This window comes from Polypterus senegalus, chromosome 6 (assembly GCF_016835505.1).
Source record: "Polypterus senegalus isolate Bchr_013 chromosome 6, ASM1683550v1, whole genome shotgun sequence".
In the NCBI taxonomy this organism is placed as follows: domain Eukaryota; kingdom Metazoa; phylum Chordata; class Cladistia; order Polypteriformes; family Polypteridae; genus Polypterus; species Polypterus senegalus.
Window position 1 is genome coordinate 124,546,590 of NC_053159.1, and position 20,731 is coordinate 124,567,320.

Here is a 20,731-nt window from a genome sequence, read left to right on the forward strand (position 1 = left end):
AGCTTATCAAAGTCCCTGATTGAAAACTAGAATGGAGACAGCACAAGAGTACATTCTGTTGCAAAAAGATTTAACACCAGCTTAACTCCCTGTACTGTTAGGTGTCTATGGCCCCTGTCAGTGATTCGGTGACACTAGAGCATAAGTTCCTAAACTTTTTTCAGCCACGGACCCCTTTACCAAAACCTTTTAAAACTGTCGACCCCCTAGTCATTTACTTTACTTACTCAGATTAATACATTTGTACAGTACTTGATATTAAATATTTCACTAGATATCAAACTTTTCATTTTAATCACTTATAATTAATGATTGAAACAGATAAAAGGACTACGGAATATGGCATTATCGTGTGCAACATTTAATATCGAAACCTGCACTAACGTAAATTAAAGCAAAAAAATACGAGTAGAGTTTTTTTTACATTTTTGACATTTATGAAATAAATATGTACATTCAAAATAAGTACAAATAGTCCAAGCTGTACCGTCTGCATTTCTTTTTTGGTTCAGTCCTATTATTATCTGAAGAAATAAAAACTTTTATTAACAAATAATTTCGACTGCCCCGTGATAAAAAAAAAACAAGTATGTACTTACTTGAAACAGAAAAGATTTTTGTTCAAACTCGAATAAATAAACTGTGTCCTCTGGTTTTCTTTTTTGTAGTACTACTCCTCAATAAATAATTATATTCAAAGTTCAAATCACAAATAAGTACATGTCACATCAAACGAACCAATTTATAGTGTTTTATGAAAGCATGACCTACAAGACTGATAGATTCTGCTAATATCGAATATCCGTCATCTCATCCCACCGCGAGCATGTGCGGACATGCAACGGTTTTCCATGTCCGCACTTGCTTTGATACGTTCAATAAGACAATGTACAGGCATTTTTCTTCTACATGTATTTTCATGCTTTCTTACGTGTGTCTTTTAATGACACATTTTACCTTTTCGTTTGCAAGTTTGGTATGTAATGTGTTTTTATCAAAAAAGTGTTTTTTCTGAATTATTTTACTTCTTAATTAGGTACCTATTCGAATCATTGATATTTTGAAGTAACAAACAAATAGTAGTAATAAGTGGGTCTATTTTTGCTGTCGTCGACCCTCAGAGTTTTTTATCAAAACTATCAACCCCTAGAAAGTTCAAATCGACCACTTTGGGAACTCTTGCACTAGAACAAGAGATATTTGACATTGAAAATCCCGAAAATGTCGTAGAAGACTAGGTTACTAGGCCTACTAGTAGACCCAGCATATTGGCAGCTTTTTAATGATATGATGGTGTGCAGTTAAAAAAAAAAAAAAAAGAAAATAATTGCCAAAATTAATCTCTTACAGACAAATTCATTTCCACAACTAATTTACAGATACAAGCAAATACTAGAAAAAGTAAGAGAGATACCAGCCAAGTTATTGACCATACCTTACTGACAGTGTCGTCCTTTTGGTTTACTGCTTCAAAATCCAAAGCTACTCTGTGCTGAATTACTTGGATTGCATACAAATATTGAGACCAACTATAAAAATGAAGGTTAAGAACACAATCACTGTGCATATGCCACAATGTACAGTTACATCCAAAAATTGTGAAACATAACAGCATGAACCTGGCACTGTCCTACTTCACAGAGGTAAAGTAATCCTGTCAGTTCTAACTAATTAAATGTTCAGCCCCTTGATGAATACTTTGGTATCCTGTCTAACTTATTAATCTTCATTCCAAGCTAGTAAGAAACGAGTGCTTACTTCTCTGTGCAGAAGTTTATACCAGCTTGGGTGAACCATGTAATAAATACGCCATCTTCCTAACTCTGCAGTCAATTATGCTCCATATCTTCTCTAAGCCTTAGAGACATAAAATACAAACGTGATGTTAGGTCCATCCAAGCTAGCTAATAAACTCACTCTTTTTTTCTTTGATCAGCACATTGTTTGTGTTGATAATAAGCTTTAGGTCATTGTCATGGTATACAATAAATCAGTGGTCACTGAATCTGTGCACATTTTCCTTTATGTAGGAAGACAGCATAAATCAGTATATTTCAGAACTCACTCTTCTTCAGTTATTAGCTGAGTAAATGGTGGCTGTGTGTGTCCAAGCTATGGTACTACCTTTAACTAGCACGTGTTTCAGAGAGGAAAATGGTAGGCTTTGATTAATCTGCTTTAGTTAAATATTTTACAGTTCTACTTCCCATCACATTGGCAGTGCCTTCACAGTTCTGCTCTTGAGGGTGTTATCAGCTGTTTGGGCTTTATATTCATACTTTACTCTACTCTAGTTTTTGCCTAGAGAAAGACACCAGAGAAAATTACAAAGGCCTAATCCAATACTATACACATGTCACTCCTTTATGTGTTTTCAGAAAACTAGAACATCAAATTAATAAGAAGCAAACTTATGGCAGCCAGGAGTCCAAGTACCTTTGTGCACTTAAAATGATGGGACAGAAAACATACATACAGAGCTCTACTCCAGTCTCTCTATAGTAACCTTCTGGTTTTGGTCTTTTGGTGTGGGGTGGGGATATGGTACATGCAGTCTGATAGACCATGAATATTTGGTTTTGCACTGCCAGCTTATCGCTATGTTAGGCTGACTTCATCACTTACAAAACTTCTAAGTTACAATCGTAAGGATAACTATATAGAGAACATGTGACCTTCTGAAATACCAGGAATGAGGGTTCAGTTCTTATTCAAATGATGACTTACTTGGCACCTCATGAGTATGAGTGGGCTCAGGTATGTACAAGAATGTGTCCTGCAACATCCTGCCATCTTATCTAGAATTGGTCTTAAGGAAGTGTGCTGAAAAAGCTGAAGTTCACAAACCACTGCAAGATGTTTTTGTGCTGTACTTGTTGATTTGTCTTTATATAGTCTCAGGATGGGGAGGAAAATGACAGACTATGTTCTGGTATCGTTTTGGGATAAGTATGCCTGTCACATGTGAAGTGCAGAAGATATCATACCTGGTTGGACAAATTATTAATTCAAAATCTTGGAGAAAATAACATAATGCAGTATATTCGAATATCACTGAAAAGTAATAAACACCAATAATAGTCATTTATTGTTTAATTAAGCAACCAGAATGTAGCTCAGGGAATTTAGGAGAATTGTTTTCTAATCAGCTATTTGGTGCCTTTAACCAGGAAACTTTGAAAGGAACAATGATAAACTTCCATGATCCATCAGTATGTGTTATGTCCCTTTAGTAGACACATCAAGCTGGGCATGCTTTATACAAATGATGCCTGTGATTCACTGTCAGAAAAGGACTATTATCTCAATTATGGACGTGCCAAGCTCTAGGGATCTAAGAAGCTATAATCTTTGATAAAGTCACTTTTGAAGATAGGACATGGAAGGATCACATGTATAAGCTTTTTAGTATGTGCCTTATATGCTCTGTTGGTATTTTTGGGTGTTCATTTATTTTACAACTAGCTTTGCTACCCATCTAAGATACATTGAAATCTAAGTAAAAAACACAGACCTCGACATTAATCTTTGCAGCACATCATCTATTGGAATGTATTTTGTAATACATATAGTAATAAAGTGCTTTGCATTTGTTATTCCACCAGAAGGTGTGCCACAAACATTTGTAGTAATTAAATACTTTAATGCAAATGTTTGTGATGCACCAGCAATTGGAATGACAAATGCAATGCATATGTCTCTGTTATATGCCATTTGCTATTGGATTTGCAAAATCAGTGTTAATGTTTCTAATGTACCATTGGAATAACAAATGCAATGCATTTTATTGCTAAAAATGTTTGTTATGCGCCATCTGGAATGACAGACACAGCAACGGTCTGACACAAAGACGCTAATCCTTTAAGGCTAGGAGGTCTCCTGAAGCTCCTACTTTAATTGATATATTGGTGTCATTGGCACACCAGAATTGTTTACCAGTTTAGTGCTCTTTAAATAGGGATGATGTCCTTTAGAGGTAAAACTGCAGACTCTTTGCCTTAGGAGTGTTTCAGAATACTTCGGCTGAGGTTTTACTTTGAATACCCCATCCAGAGCAAGCATTTGTGTTGAATGTGTAAGCGTTCGTGAAATGTAAGCAATCGATTTATCTTAATGTCCCAGTTTGTCTGGCATGATGAAGGGGTTTGGAGTCCTGAAACGTGTTGGCTTGATGGACAACAGCTGAATATTCGTTGATGGAAGCTTCAGATATGGATACTATGGCTATATTGACCTTCTGGACATTTTGGTATTTAACATCCTGAAATTAAGAACTATTTGCCTGACCTGCCTATACTTTGAAAAAATGTTTAGAATGATGGAAGTCTTTCGGGATCATATTGAGAATTAGCGCAAGAAGTTTGGCCATACGATTTTGATGTGTGTAATAGCAAGACTTAATTTAATTTGATTTTGTTTTTTCCTTCTTAAGCTGATAAATAGATGGTTTGCTTGCTCTTCTGAAATTCTGCTGTGATGACTTTGAATTGCACCTCCGTACACCCCTGCAGATTTCTGACCTTGTGTTCCTGGTAAAAAGGATGATTTAGAAAGAGACATTTGTCTGGAAATCAACAGTTTTATTGTAGTCACCACAAAATGTGTTACAGGGAACAACTAAGAGATGCATCCTGTGGTGCTTGTCTTTACAGTAACAAAGATCTTTATAAACCCCCCAATACTTCTGCAGTCCATCTGTGTGACCCTTCACTTATTTTTCTCAGCTTTGTTAAAAATCTGGAAATATAAACTTAAAAGTCAAAATGCCAGCATTCCCATGGGTTATATTTAGCTTTTCTCGTCTGGGAAACGTTAATCCAATGGAAAATGAGTGTCTTAAAAATAGCCCAGGCCTTTCAAAAGCTGGAAGACTTTTTATTTTCCCAAACATTAAGAGACTGCAATGCAGAGAAGAAAAGGCTATCAACAAAGACGGCTTGTATCTGAACTTGAAAACTTGTTTTGAGATTGCTATACTGTAAAAAACAAAATCAGTAGTTAAAAAGCAGAAAGTGAAGATCTGTAGTTTAATGCACATATTTCCAAATTCAGGGCATTTAAACCCAAATACTATAGTTGGTGGGACAGCGTCAATATGTGCATGATTGAACTCTCACCTTGGATTTAGTTGCTGTTGACCTGTTATGACAGATTGCCTTCCAAAGTAGTACAACATCGGGAGATGTGCAGTATGTTAGTTTGAGTAAACAACAACTGAAAGGCATTTAAGTAAGGAGGTGCCTAAAGTTCTGACAGGAGAGCTGTGATTCCATAGTGGAGCTGTCTGCTAGCACAGCCATACAGAGTGTTCAGGTGAATAAGCAATTGTATAGTGTGATATCAACTTAGAAGAAAAGAGAATCCTGACAGTCTTATAAAACACACTTTAACAATAATACACTGCCATGTTGGAGTCAAATCTAAAGCACAAGGTTCATGCTAAACTGAGATTAACGTTCATGCAGATGTATAAAACAACAGAGATTATAGAATCGACTGGGCTACTGAGATGTTTCTTTATGAATTGTTAATGAAAAGTGTTTGTTTTTTAATGTCAGTCCTTTGTACTTTTGCTCATCTGAAATTTTTAATCTGAACATCATCTAAGGCTTAGTTTTTACAAACGAGGTTAACTTTGCATTCTATTCTTTGGACTATTAACTTTTAAAAATAAAATACATGGCTGTTTAAAAAAGAAGATGACAAAAGAAAGAACAACTCCCCTAATAACTGAAGTGGGACTCATGAGCATTTATTTTGACTTTTTTCTTTTAGTTGGATCCTCAGGTGGTGCAGTCCAAAAACTGGCACATGGATGTGATAGAGATGAATGGGGTGAGTAATCTCAGTAGCCTGTTTAAGAAACAAAATCTTTAATTCAGCAATAAGAAATGGATCTTTCTCATTCATTTACACTGTTTCTCTTTAAATAACCTTTTTTTTTGTCCTTTAAAAGATCAAGGTGGAGTTTTCAATGAAGTTCACAAGCAGGGATCTGAGTTTGAAAAGAACTCCTTCAAAAAAGCAGAGTGGGGTCTTTGGAGTCAAGATCAGTGTGGTAACAAAGTAAGTAAAGACAAGCTTGCAACGTCTTTTGTCAAAGCTTTTAAGAAACTTCCTGGCCATTAAAATAAGTAGTACTCTTGATGTTAAGAGCTTAAACCCCATTAATGGTTCCCATTACCCATCAGTCATTGCTCTTTGATCGAGCTGTTTTAATACACCCCTGTTAGCCTTTACAAATGGAAAGTGACTGGCAGTCAAATGTGCTGGAGTGCATCACAAGCTTAGATTTCCAAAGAGATAACTTCATCTCTCAGGCCACATCCATACTACTATATTTTAATTTCAAAACACTGACAAAAGTCTCCCCTTGTGTTTTTAACCTTCAAAAAGAGAGACTTTTGAAATCTCTCTCCAGGTTTATATACTTCTGAAAATGCAGTCAATGTTGCAATGTGGACTGGTGTAAACATAGACGTTTAAAAATGCACACTAAGCGCACTCTGATTTATTCATGCTTAATTAATAGCCCTTCCCTGTTTGAATTCTGCTTATTACAACGTCTAATTCCCTGGTCACCCTTAATGGAAGGAAACCATATTCCAACATAGCAGACATAGTGGAGATGTTTTCCATTGCATTTGTTGTGTTGCTACCTTGTAAATTGCCTTTTGTATAGTTTGAATTCTGCATACATGTGCAAAAGACAAATAATTTACAGGTCGTTAAAGTTTTGCAATAAATCCTGTGGCTGACAGCATCATCAAACCTTTAACACTAGAATTACCAGAGCCTACGAAAAAACTTGTAAATCCATCCCACCTTAAATCGCTTCTTAAATCCCTTCACACCTCTCCGCCAGCGTCCTTTGTCCTCTAAATGTGCTGATAAAGAGAAGCTAGAAGCAGCCGGCTATTCCATCCCCCCACCAATTTAGAACGTGTACGAACTTCTCTCAGCTCATGTCTTGATTGAGTATCTGGGAGTGAAGTGAAGTTTTAGAGTGGAAATGATAGGTCGTTATTTGGAACACGCGCATTTCATGTCTGTTCCGTTTCTACAGTAATCTGTGTAAACACATTGTTAAAACAGAAACGTTTTTTATATTCTAGTAGTAGATGACAAAATGTAGGCATAAATTATATAATGTATGAAACCTGAAGTCCAGATATCAAAGAAACATTTTCACAAAAGGTACAAATATAACACAAAACTTGCGCTTTTATTCAAAAATATAACTGCAGAAACAAAAAGCCGCCTTAACATGCGACATTGACACCCATTTATTATGATTGCCTCCGTGGCGCAATAAAATCAGCTGCCGACTGGGAATCAAAAGGTCGCGAGTTTTGAGAAGTAAACTGCTCATAGTTTTAAATTTTAGATTAAAAGCATACATTTGATTTCAGTCTGTAACAGCCAGTGTAATTTATGATCCTTATAAAGGTTAGCTTTGTTTTTTTTTTTTTTTTTTCACTTTTCATTCTCTCAGTCGCGTTCAGAATCAATCCATACAACCCCATCTGACACGGCTGTTTTCACATAAAGACGCGCTATAGCTCTGCAGTGAACTTGTGACTGCATTCTCGTACCAATGTTTGCGAAATGAAGTGTCTGCGTGCACTTTTCGTGGCATTACACATGTATTTTTTGACAATGCCCGTTTGAGCATGCTCAATCACAGGAACATATGTTGGTGTAAAAGTATATAACAAAACAAGTGCACTTTTATTCAAGACTACCTGTATAACCGAAGAAAAAAGAAAGCAAGTTACAGTAGGCGATTGATACGACAGCTTGCATGGTGCAATGCTAAGAAGTGCTGATTTCCATTCCGTGCTATATAAAATCATCACATTCAAATATTAACAGTTCCCACACACCCAAGGACCGTCCTTCCTATATTTATGACACGTGTACTTGTTGCAGTGTACAGACCTCTCTGTGCTATGGTTCCTATTACACTGAATGAGCACCTGACGCTGTACTTTCTTCCCTGGGGGAAGGTCCCACATCAGAGAATTTCCAGTTCCTACATAAATTCACACCCGATCTGACGCTGTTCGTTTTCAAATGATATTGCATTAGTGCGATGATGTTTTCACATATATTGTCTCTTTCTTTCAGGTGTGTAATAGAAACCACAGCATAGAGAGAAGTGTGTACATTGCTTCTTCCAAGTTTTTGTTCTTTTTTTCCCCAGTGTTTTTATCACTTAGTTCTCTTTATTTTTCGTACAGGCGAGAACGCTCCAAAGTGCCTTATATTGTCCGCCAGTGTATTGAGGAGGTGGAGAAGAGGGGGATTGAAGAGGTGGGCATATACCGAATCTCAGGAGTCGCGACTGACATCCAGGCACTGAAAACAGCATTTGACACAAGTAAGTGTGCTCCGTTGAGGCCTCAGAAGCCAGTAAGGCTACAGTGATGCATTATTTCTTTTGCACAGAGGAAATACTTAAACTGTAGATGCTTCACAATGTATACTCGAGGGAAACATTTTTTTCACAGAATTATTTGGAGCTATGAACATTCCAGGCTTTACGTGAGAGTTATTTGTTTGTTTCCTTATTTGCCTTTTCAAAACATAAATAACATACCAATACAACTGAAAAGATACCATATGTATGAATTATGCTTTTGGGAGAAGTTAAAATTGATAATAAAACGACATTGACAACTTAGTCCTGAATTTCACATTTTAGGTACTAAAAGCCATACATTTACAATCTATACTAATAAAAGGAAAAGCCCTCACTCACTCACTCACTCACTCACTGACTCATCACTAATTCTCCAACTTCCCGTGTAGGTAGAAGGCTGAGATTTGGCAGGCTCATTCCTTACAGCTTACTTACAAAAGTTGGGCAGGTTTCATTTCGAAATTCTACGCGTAATGGTCATAACTGGAAGCTATTTTTCTGCATATGCTGTAATGGAGTTCAGCTGGAAAGCCGTGGGGGGGCGGAGTTTCGTGTGACATCAGCACGCCTCCCACGTAATCACATGAACTGACTGTCAACGCACTACGTAGAAAACCAGGAAGAGCTCCAAAATGTGCTGAAGAAAACATGCAGTATATAATTGAGAAGGCAGCAAAACAATAAGAAGCGAGCGAGTGACATATATACAACTATATTCATGAGTGCTGCTACTTCAGAAACAAAGCACGGTGTAAACCTGAAGTTTAAATTAAGTTCATAGACACGCTGCCGCTGGCTTTTGATATGCCCACGGGTAATACGGGATACAAGTTTATTGAGAGGACGCAGGATATAAACGAGAGTTTTGATCACTTTGTAACTAAGTTAAAATTGTAGGTGAAGGGGTGTGCTTATGCAAATTCGAGACTGTGTTTGTGGGGATTGACAGTTAAGGCGGGTGGGGGAGTCACGTCATCATCTCCCCTCCCATTTACCTCATTTCGCTCTGAGCTGAGCTCCGCGGCTAACGCCGTCTTCCGAAGCAACTTCGTCAGACTGCCACCAAATACTCACAGAAAAATCCACAAGTTAATACACACGCTGTCTCTAGAGTTTCTCCACACTGAATCCTCCAGGCACTACTTACAAAAGGTTACATTGACAATCGTGTTACGTTATTTTTAAAATCTTTCCTTTTCTTAGCACAAGCAAAGGGGAGCTTTTGTCAATGCATGATTTCCTGGTACACCGATTACATTGATCAGCGCATCCCGATTCATTTTCTTAGTTTGAGAAGAAGTATGAAAAAATATGAGGTTAACACAGAAAAACAGATCACCAATTCAAGCTTTATGAATAATCGATTCGCCATCAATAATTGTTTTGGTAAAGCCATCCTCCTTCCATTTTATAATTTTTCCGACCACTAGCCATGATTAAATGAACGGTAAAAAAGTAAGAGCAAAGCGAGGGTGACTTATTTAGGCAGGCATATATATGACAGCAACACTCATGACAATGTCAATCATGTGACGTTATTATTAAAATGTTTCCTTTTCTTTTTCATTACTTCTTTAACACACTACTTCTCCGCTGTGAGGCACGGGTATTTTGAAATATATATATATATATATATATATATATATATATATATATATATATGAATGACATCCAAAGAGAGCTGAGACTTTTGATATCGTGAATGTGTCTGCAAAAACTGGGGTCTCCTGCCCAGCAAAAGTCGAGCAGCCAGCGCGCGTGCATAGCTGTGCCGGCCTTTGAGACGCTGACTGCGCTTCTGCCTTAAGTCAAAGTGAGCACTTTTAATTTTTTTCATCCTCCCCCTGAGCTATAGCCCAGACAAGTGCAAACACAGGACCCCTTTTGTACACGCGGCAAACTAATATTAAGGCGATTTGCACTTTCTTTTGCACGTATACGATTATGAGGTCGTCAGCTCGGATTATGAAGACACGCACACGAGTGGAGGACTGACAGTGCCATCACAGCCGATTAATGGCAGGGACGTCTCACCAGTCTACACAAGAGCCACGCGACTGTCCCCAAAAGGCAATCATAACGTCAGCGAACACATCTCTCTATACTATATAAAAGAAAAGGCAACTTTCCTTTCTTTACACCTTTTTTCCTTTTATCCCAAACCAAAGCCTTTCTCTCTTAACACTGCAGAGGACACAAAACTAATTTTCTTTAAATGCCGGTAAGGCACATTACCAGAGGCACAAATTTGAACGTTCACATAGAAAATGTAATTTCTATACCACAGCCGTCGTGTAGCGCCTTTCAAAAGGGATCTACTACCGAGAGATGATCCATATGCATTTTAGCTGCTGTTAGTTCTACTTACCTGTTGTGTTACACAGTCTTTAAAATGTAGTTTACCCGCAACCACTCCAGTAGTGCTCAGTGTACCTGTACTTCTTAAAATGTTAATGTTTTACTGTTTAATAACTTATAGACTATATTTTATTATTTTTCCCTTGCACTCAGTGACCAAAGCTATACACACACATATAGACACATACAAACATACACACAAGTATATGTATGTGTGTATATATATATATATATATATATATATATATATATATATATATATATATATATATGTGTGTGTGTGTGTGTGTGTGTATATATGATGTAGATAGGTATGTGTATATATATATATGTGTATGTGTAGATATGTATGTGTATGTGTAGATATGAAGATATGTATGTGTATGTGTGTGTGTACTGTATGTGTATATATATATATATATATATATATATATGTATATATATATGTAGACTCAAACCCATTATGACAGCAGCAATCCAAGCTGTGAGAAAACACTAAAAGGAGGCGTGTCAGGCGTGTGGTACATTTTCTGATGCAGCTAGACGAAAAAACTTTGTGACGCTGTCGCCAAATACACAAAACAGTTACTTTGACAATCATGTTACATTATTTTTAAAATGTTTCCTTTTCTTTTTCATAACTTCTTTAACACATGACATCTCTGCGAAGCGCAAGTATTTTGCTATATATATATATATCACAGCGACACTCATAACAGTGACAAAACAATTACATTGACAATCATGTTACGTTATTTTCAAAATGTTTCCTTTTCTTTCTCTTTCCTTCTTTAACACACTACTTCTCCGCTGCCAAGCGAGGGTATTTTATATATATATATATATATATATATATATATATATATATATATAAACTGCTCAAAAAAATTAAAGGAACACTTTGAAAACGCATCAGATCTCAATGGGAAAAAGAAATCCTCCTGGATATCTATACTGATATAGACTGGGTAATGTGTTAGGAACGAAAGGATGGCACATCGCTTGATGGCAATGAAAATGATCAACCTACAGAGCCCTGAATTCAAAGATGCCCCAAAAATCAGAGTGAAAAAATTATGTGGCAGGCTAGTCCATTTTGCCAAAAATTTAATTGCAGCATCTCAAAATTGTATGCAGCACTTTGTATGGCCCCTGTGTTCTTGTCTACATGCCTGACAACATCGGTGCATGCTTCTAATGAGATGACAGATGGTGTTGTGGGGATCTCCTCCCAGATCTGGACCAGGGCATCACTGAGCTCCTGGACAGTCTGAGGTGCAACCTGATGGCATTGGATGGACCAAAACATAATGTCCCAGAGGTGTTCTATTGGATTTAGGTCAGGAAAGTGTGGTGGCCAGTCAATGGTATCAATTCCTTCATCCTCCAGGAACTGCCTGCATATTCTCACCACATGAGGCCAGGAATTGTCGTGCACCAGGAGCCACTGTACCAGCATAGGGTCTGACAATGGGTCCAAGGATTTCATCCTGATACCTAATGGCAGCCAAGGTGCCTTTGTCAAGCCTGTAGCGGTCTGTGTGACCCTCCATGGATATGCCTCCCCAGACAATCATTAACCCACCACCAAACTGCTCATGCTGAATGATGTTACAGGCAGCATAATGTTCTCCATGGCTTCTCCAGACCCTTTCACTTCTGTCACGTGCTCAGGGTGAACCTGCTCTCATCTGTAAAAAGCACAGGGCCCAGTGGTGCATCTGCCAATTCTGGTATTCTATGGCGAATGCCAATCGAGCTGCATGCTGCTGGGCAGTGAGCTCAGGGCCCATTAGAGGACATGGGGCCCTTGGGTCACCCTCATGAAGTCTTTCTGGTTGTTTGGTCAGAGACATTCACACCAGTGGCCTGCTGGAGGTCATTTTGTAGGGCTCTGGCAGTGCTCATCCTGTTCCTCCTTGCCCAAAGGAGCAGATACTGGTCCTGCTGATGGGTTATGGACCTTCTATGGCCCTCTCCAGCTCTCCTAGAGTAACTGCTTGTCTCCTAGAATCTCCTCCATGCCCTTGAGACTGTGCAGGGAGACACAGCAAACCTTCTGGCAATGACACGTATTGATGTGCCATCCTGGAGAAGTTGGACTACCTGTGCAACCTCTGTAGGGTCCAGGTATCGCCTCATGCTACCAGTAGTGACACTGACTGTAGCCAAATGCAAAACTAGTGAAGAAACAGTCAGAATAGATGAGGAGGGAAAAATGTCAGTGGCCTCCACCTGTTAAACCATTCCTGTTTTGGGGGTCATCTCATTGTTGCCCCTCTAGTGCATCTGTTGTTAATTTCATTAACACCACAGCAGCTGAAACTGATTAACAACTCCATCTGCTACTTAACTGACCAGATTAATATCCCATATGTTTCATTGACTTTATGCTATACTCTGATTAAAAAGTGTTCCTTTAATTCTTTTGAGCAGTATAATATATATATAGATATAGATATAGATATAGATATATATAGATATAGATATAGATAGATATGAGAACAACACTCAATGACAACACAATTACATTAACAATCATGTTACATTATTTTTAAAAAATTTTTCCTTTTCTTTTTCGTACCTTTAACACACTACTTCTCCGCTGCGAAGTGCGGGTATTCTGCTAGTATACAATAAAATGGAGTGTTTAATAGCACACTATCTGCAACACGTGAATAGGAGCAAAGATAAAAGTATCTCACACATACAGAAGTGTACAGCATTACAGTATGCACATAGCCATACTGGGGAGGCAGTTTTATTCCATAGTTACAACATCAAATGTAGACTCAGCAGGAACCTGTAGGTTTTTTTCATAGAAATGTACTTTGTGTCTGATAGCTGTTTTAAGTTGGATACAATATTACAGCCTGGATTTCAATTGTGAGCAGGCCTCTAAACAAACAGCAGGGATGTCCAAGTCATGGATTGTGCAGATTGGTGTGCTCTTTGCAGTTTCTGTGAAACATAGGCCGTAACACACAAAACATGCTGTCATTTTGAAAGGTAGTTAATTTCTTTATTCCAGTATAGGCACTGGCAGACAATAAAATGGACTTTTGTGTTTAAAGCCATTATTAAAATTAGAGAAACAAAAATAATATTGCACTAGTGGAGTAGAAACCACAATAATACAAAGTAGACAGTACTGTACTCATACAAATTAAGATCAAAATTTACCTGTAGTGTCTGGTGGAGCAAGAACCTGATAATACGGTCAAGAAGCAATTCAGACTAAAAGAAGAGGGAGTTCACAGTGTGGTGTGTAGATGTGTGCAGAATTGGCTCAGACACAGGAAGCAGAGGGTGATGATGTGAGGAACCTTATCAGAATTTGTTGATGTTAAGAGTGGTGTGCCATAGAGGACAGTGTTAGTGGCCACTTCTATTTTTAATATATATACATGATTTAGATATGAATATAAATAACAAGCTAGTTAAATTTGCAAATGATGCCAATCTTAGGTGGACTGGCAGATAATTTAGAAAGCACCGAATCATTACAGGGGGACTTGAACAGCATACAGGCTTTAAAGGCTTCTAAATTTAAAGTATTACATGTAGGATGTAAAAATGTTAGGTCTGAATACACAATGGGAGGTCTGAAAATTGAAAGTAACCTTATGAGAAGGATTTAGAAGTTATAGTGGACTTGACACTGTTAATTACCAGACTTTATTAAAAAGACATTAAGAAGGCCAACAGAATGTTAGGTTATATTGCATCGTGTGTGGAGTACAAGTCCAATGAGGTTATCCTCAAGCTTTATACCGCAGTGGTGAGGCCTCATCTGGAGTGCTGTGTGCAGTTTTGGTCTCCAGGTTCCCAAAAGGACATAGCAGTGCTGGAAAAAGTTACAGAGAAGAGTGACTAGGCTCATTCCAGGGCTACAAGAGATGCATTATGAAGAAAGATTTAAAGAGCTGAGCCTTTTCAGTTCAAGCAAAAGAAGATTAAGAGAAGACATGATTGAAGTGTTTAAAATTATGAAGGGAGTAGGTTAAGTGGATTAAGACTGTTATTTTAAAATGAGTTCATGAAGAACACAGGAAAACAGTTGGAAACTTGTTAAGGGTAAATTTCACACAAACATTATGAAGTTTGTCTTTACATAGAGAATGATAGACACTTGGAATAAGTTACCAAGTAGTGTGGTAGACACTAGGAATTTAGGGACCTTCAAAACTAGACATGTTATTTTGGAAGAATTACAGTAAATTGGTAGGACTGGCAGGCTTTGTTGGACTGAATGGCCTGTTCTTGTCTAAATTTTTATAATGTTCTATAAAGCCCAATGAAGCAAAGGCATGCAGTCTCCCACCATGTATCATTTATATAGCCCCCAGCTCTATAGCATACAGTAGTAGCCAAAAATTTTGGTAGTGATACAAATGTTATGTTTTGTAAAATGTGTGACTTCAGTTTTTGTGGTGGTTATTCATCCATCCATTATCCAACCTGCTCTATCCTAACTACAGGGTCACGGGGGTCTGCTGGAGCCAATCCCAGCCAACACAGGGTGCAAGGCAGGAAACAAACCCCAGGCAGGGTGCCAGCCCACCACAGGGCACACACAGCAAGCACACACTAGAGATAGTTTAGGATCACCAGTGCACCTAACCTGCCTGTCTTTGGACTGTGGGAGGAAACCGGAGTACCCGGACATCGGGAGAACATGCAAACTCCACGCAGAGAGGACCCGGAAAGTGAACCCGGGTCTCCTAACTGTGAGGCAGCAGTGCTACCCACTGCACCATTGTGCCGGTGGTAATTCACATTGTTTTTATATTATTGTGCAATGATCAGATGCATATTAGTTCATTGCAGAGGGTTTTATTAGCAAAAAGAGTCGTTTATTACAAAAACCCATTTTCACTTATTTTGGCCCTGGCACAAAATGATCAGCTAAAAGTGCCCAGCAAGTGCCAGGACTTTCTTCTCCTGAGGAGTCAGCTACAGAATCGTATTGCCACCAGTGCAGAGCTTGCTCCTCATTGGCAGCATTGGAGTGTACAGTCCAGCTTAGTTTATTGGTCAGTGCATGTCTAATGGGTCTCACTTGTTGTTTTAGATACCAAGGACATTCTGGTGATGCTTAGTGACATGGACATTAATGCCATAGCTGGAACACTAAAGCTGTACTTCAGAGAACTTCCAGAACCCCTGCTCACAGACAGACTGTATCCAGCTTTCATGGAGGGCATTGGTAAGTTATTACTCTGGTGCCAACATTTTTGACAAACTTTGCGTATAGAAATTGAGTTGGCCAGTTGAGGCCAAACCTTTACTCTCCCATATAATTAAGAATCTAAAGAAAAAAAAATAAATAAATGTGTTGTAATATGAACTAATGCATGGATTTCCAGTCTCTTACTGAATCAAAGTTTGCATATCTCCAATATCCTTAAACAGCTCTATCGGACCCTGCCGCCAAGGAGAACTGCATGATGCACTTGCTACGTTCACTACCTGAACCCAACATCATCACTTTCTTGTTTATCCTTGAACACCTCAAAAGGTAAATACTTTATTGTTCTATAAACTGTTTCACCCCTCTTTTTAGGTTAAAAATGTGATTACATTAAATTCTGTAAAGTTTCTGTGTTTTGTGTTTAATCCAGAAGGAATTTTAAATATGATGAGCAGGTCCCAGGGTCAAGGACATGATGTTTTAGTTTCTCATTTGAATCAGTCTTTCCTTATATTATGATTGCTTCATTAATCATAAATCACATTTTGAACACTTAAGTACTTCCTGTACTACTAGAATAGATTACACAAGAGTTCGACATGGCTCTGAAATACCACCTTTCAAAGTGGGTTTTAGAAAATTTGTATTACCGTTTTCTTAATTGGTAAGGTAACATTTTACTACATAGAAGTAGATAGTATAAAATAAATTTACATGTGAATTTGAAGAAATTATTAAGATAAAACAATGGATACAGATTACAAATAGTCATATTCAGGCACTGTAGAAGGGGCAAAGGGCAATAAACTGCAAGTTTTCAGTCTCTACCACAGTCTTACTGTGTGACCTGCCTCTGTCCAAGTGTAAAACATGCATTCAAGTTTACATTTTCTGTTCTGTACGTAAGACAAAGAAATTCTGACTTGCATGTTTCCTACAGGTGCGACACTGTGGCAAATTGGTAGCTCTGCTGCCTTGCAGTAAGGAGGCCAAGTTGTGCCCTGGGTCTTTCTTGCGTGAAGTCTGATTGTTCTCCCCGTGTCTGCATGGGTTTCCTCCCACAGTCCAAAAACATAAAGATTAGCTGAACTGGTGAGGCTAAGTTGGCCATTGTGTGTGTTCACTCTGCAATGAACTGGTGCCATGTCCAGAGTTTGTTCCTGTCTTGTGCCCTATGCTAGTTGGGATAGGCTCACCCCACCCCGCAACCCTGCTCAGGATTAAGCAGGTTAGAAAATAACATGACATGTCTCCAACAGACACGTGGCAGTAATGGAATACCAACAACACATAAAACAAAGACAGGCAACACAGCTTCATCTGTTTTCTAGTCCTAGGTGACCCCATTCTTCCCTTTACACTCTGTCATGTAGACCTTAAGAAAATGTCTCAGATTCCATGCTGTAACCACTCTGTCAGGTACTGTAGTTCAGCACTTCCTCATTTCTTTTACATCTGCAACCACAAGGCAATTAGACAGAGTTAGAGAACAGGCAGGAGAAAGCATAACACAATTAATTATGTATTACTGACAAAATGCCCAGATTATAAGGAAGTAGAGTACAATGAGTGTTGGTTACAAACCAAACCGGATAGTGCTAGATGTGTAGTTTCTGAAGGCATCTAAACTTGTAGTTACGTTAGCTTCTTACTGGTCAGCTCTGTTCAGGATGGAATATGGCAGAGAGGGAGCGCCTGCCTTTGCAAGCTTCTTATTGTGGCTTTGCAGCACCTGGTCCCACCTTCTGGACACTACCTTGGTCACTCACCAATGAACCACTCGGGCACATCCCACTCCCTGTTGAGTTGTGGCCTGTTCAGTGTCCTAACCACCTGTATTTTCCCCCAATTAAAAGGAATGCACAAATGCAAAATCGAGCGTGCATTTAAAAGTGCCGCACTTCATTAATCAAATGCAAGTATCACAGAAGATGTCTCCTTCAGTGAATTAAGAGTGCATAGATAAAATGGCGGACAAAAAAGCAATAATATGGGGGGGGGTTGCTTTGAGCACACATGTAAATACTCTCCCCTTGGTGAAACAAGTGCTCATGTAAAAGCAGGGGGCGAGAATACTTTACTGTGCATGTGACATCGTAGTGAATGTAACCTTGTTTAACGTAAGGTGCTTTTGCACACTTAACAGATTTGAAAATGTGTACCCATAAAGCTGGCTGGTTTGTGCTGTTGACCTCAGAATGTGTATACATCCAGATAAGCCAAATGAGTGAACTGTAATGTTGAATTTAGTGCATTGACATGGGTGTAATGAGCTGCATTTATTACACAAGGCCATTTATAGGGGCTACAGGCACCTCTGACCTCCATCCTCATTAGTATTACAGCATGATTAATATAATTTTCTTTCTTTCTTTCCACTTCTCTCAGAGTTGCAGAAAAGGAGCCCATTAATAAAATGTCCCTGCATAACCTTGCTACTGTTTTTGGCCCAACGCTGCTGCGCCCTTCAGAGGTGGAAAGCAAAGCGCACGTCAGTCTGGCCTCAGACATCTGGTCACATGACGTTATGGCGCAAGTGAGTAATGTCCTCATATTGTAATTAATGTTGTGTGTGTGTGGGTACATTTCTTGGCCTGCTCATTTTTATTTGTAATGTTTCCAGCTGCCCTTTGGATGATTTTAATATTTGTGCCGGCTAGTGTCAGTGATTTGAATGCACACGTTTTGACCAAATCTTTAAACTGTTGGGAAAAAGAAATATAAAAAGCAAAGCAGCCTTTGATTTGGTAGAGTATAGGAAACACTGATTTAGTTTCAAAATGTATGAGCTATTTCTTCTCCTTTTTTTTTGTTGTTTGTTTCAAGCAGCTACCTGCAATTTGTAACCTGCCATCTTTGTTTCGCCAGGTCCAGGTCTTGCTGTACTACCTTCAACACCCACCCATCTCCATCACAGAGCTCAAGCGCAACACCCTGTACTTCTCAACTGATGTTTAGGCTGCAGTGACTTGCAGAGAAAGCAGTGTGCCATGGTAGGGAAGGGAGAGCCAATCCACTGCTCGCCCCAGTGAATTCTTCTGCGTCCGCTCGACCCAAAACATTTCATTGTTGTTGTTATGCGGATTGCTTGGGAGAAAAAAAAAATCAGGGAAGATAAAAGCAAAGATGCACACCGATATGGATGATCACTCATCCCTGTGCTCCATTCTGATCTTTCTTTTCTGTGTGCATGTGTGCCGACGGCCCCGTTTCCACATTTCCTTACTGACTGATGTAGCAGAATGATCAGGATGGTGGTCTGCACTTACCCAGCAGATGTAAGATACAAACCATTCCTTGTGAGAAGCCATTGTCCTTCTCTCAGAAAGCAGTACCACCATATTTCTTCTCTTTTTTGGTAAATAACTTGAAGGAGGAAAAAAAAAATTTGTGTTTGTGTCTGGTCCTTTTGAGTTGATTTATCAATCAGTCCATGGAGATTAAGGATGGCAAATATTTAAATAAAAGACTTTTTTTGTGGTAATGTCATTTTTGATAATGTAGACTGGTGTTTAAAAGCAGGTACAGCAACTCGCCAAATGGTAAAAGCCAAGTATGATGTTAAATAAATGTCCGTAGCATGTCTGTCTGACCAGTTGGGTGGTTACACATTCTGTTTGGCTTTCTTTGTGTTTCTTTGACTTTTTTTACCCCTTGGAGTTTCCAGATAGAGAATTTCACACTTCTATATATGTTTATTTTGATGCCATCTGGTTGTTGTGTGTGTGGGAGAATGAGAATGAGAAACAAAGAGAAAAGTTAGACGTATATTTGTGTAAATCATGAAAGGTAAATGGAGAAAAACAGAGGAGCATGGCTGCCAGCTGTGCACGATAGGGCATAATGTGCATTATTTATTGAGAAATTCTTTGAGTGATAAGTTCATGTATTGCCTGTACATTTACAGCAAGAGTTGGGTTACCAGACACAGCACATGAAATATTTGGAAATGCATCCAGTCTCAAGCCCCTAAAGAAATGGACGTGACGGTCTGGGCTCAGAAAATCCTGCCTAGTTAAGTTGCTTTTTAATTTTTAACCCAACTGTTAATTTCAAAGCTTGAGAGGGTAAACAGGACTTTTGAATGAACCGAGTGTGGTGCTAACGGCCTGTTTGTGTAAGACGATGACCTCCTCCTCCTCCTCCTCTTCTTCTACCCTTTGGCTTTACATTGATTGTCGAGATGCGGAGGCACCTTGAACCTTACATCAGGCCTGTGATTTCAAAGTGACTCTAAAGCCAGTCCAAGTCATTTCCAGTAATATAATGATCATTGTTGATGTAAACATTATTTTATTGTTATATATTCTTTTTTAGTGAAATCAATAAATGTGTATAAAGCACACCAAGTGAATATTGTTTGTGTAATTAATGTAACATTTCATTTTTCTTTATAAACTGTTTGCAAAACTGAGCCCTCTGCTGTTTTAACATTTTGGATTTAGATGCTGGAACATATGGAAGATTATTTGTGTGAAAATTAAATGCAATACAATGTGTTAACTATATTATAACATAATACATATGCACGTGGGTTATTTAATTTTGGGACGATTTTATTGTGTCATAGTTACAAACATAAGTGGTCGGTTTCTTATCCCTACAGCGATCGATTTTTGTGTCAATTTGAAATGCACTACTAAAGTGTATTGAATTTCATTTCATATCCTTAGATCACACGTCATAAATAAAAGCAAAGCAGACATGTTACGTTTCGCTTAGTGGCAGCTCCGTGTCTATTGAGTTTCAATTCG

The 20,731-nt window shown here is 38.5% G+C and overlaps 1 protein-coding gene across 5 annotated transcripts in view; it reads left to right on the plus strand.

Annotated features, from left to right (window-relative positions):
• abr (ABR activator of RhoGEF and GTPase) overlaps nucleotides 1-20,326 on the plus strand; it is a 382,201-nt gene extending 361,875 nt beyond the window's left edge. For all 5 annotated transcript variants that reach the window (XM_039757041.1, XM_039757042.1, XM_039757043.1 and 2 more), the window contains 7 exons: nucleotides 5,776-5,835; nucleotides 5,957-6,066; nucleotides 8,244-8,383; nucleotides 15,858-15,992; nucleotides 16,199-16,304; nucleotides 18,366-18,513; nucleotides 18,846-20,326. In XM_039757041.1, the coding sequence (XP_039612975.1) occupies nucleotides 5,776-5,835; nucleotides 5,957-6,066; nucleotides 8,244-8,383; nucleotides 15,858-15,992; nucleotides 16,199-16,304; nucleotides 18,366-18,513; nucleotides 18,846-18,935 (789 nt within the window). In that variant the 3' untranslated portion in view covers nucleotides 18,936-20,326. The remainder of the gene's footprint in view (nucleotides 1-5,775; nucleotides 5,836-5,956; nucleotides 6,067-8,243; nucleotides 8,384-15,857; nucleotides 15,993-16,198; nucleotides 16,305-18,365; nucleotides 18,514-18,845) is intronic.
• The last annotated feature ends 405 nt before the right edge of the window (nucleotides 20,327-20,731 follow it).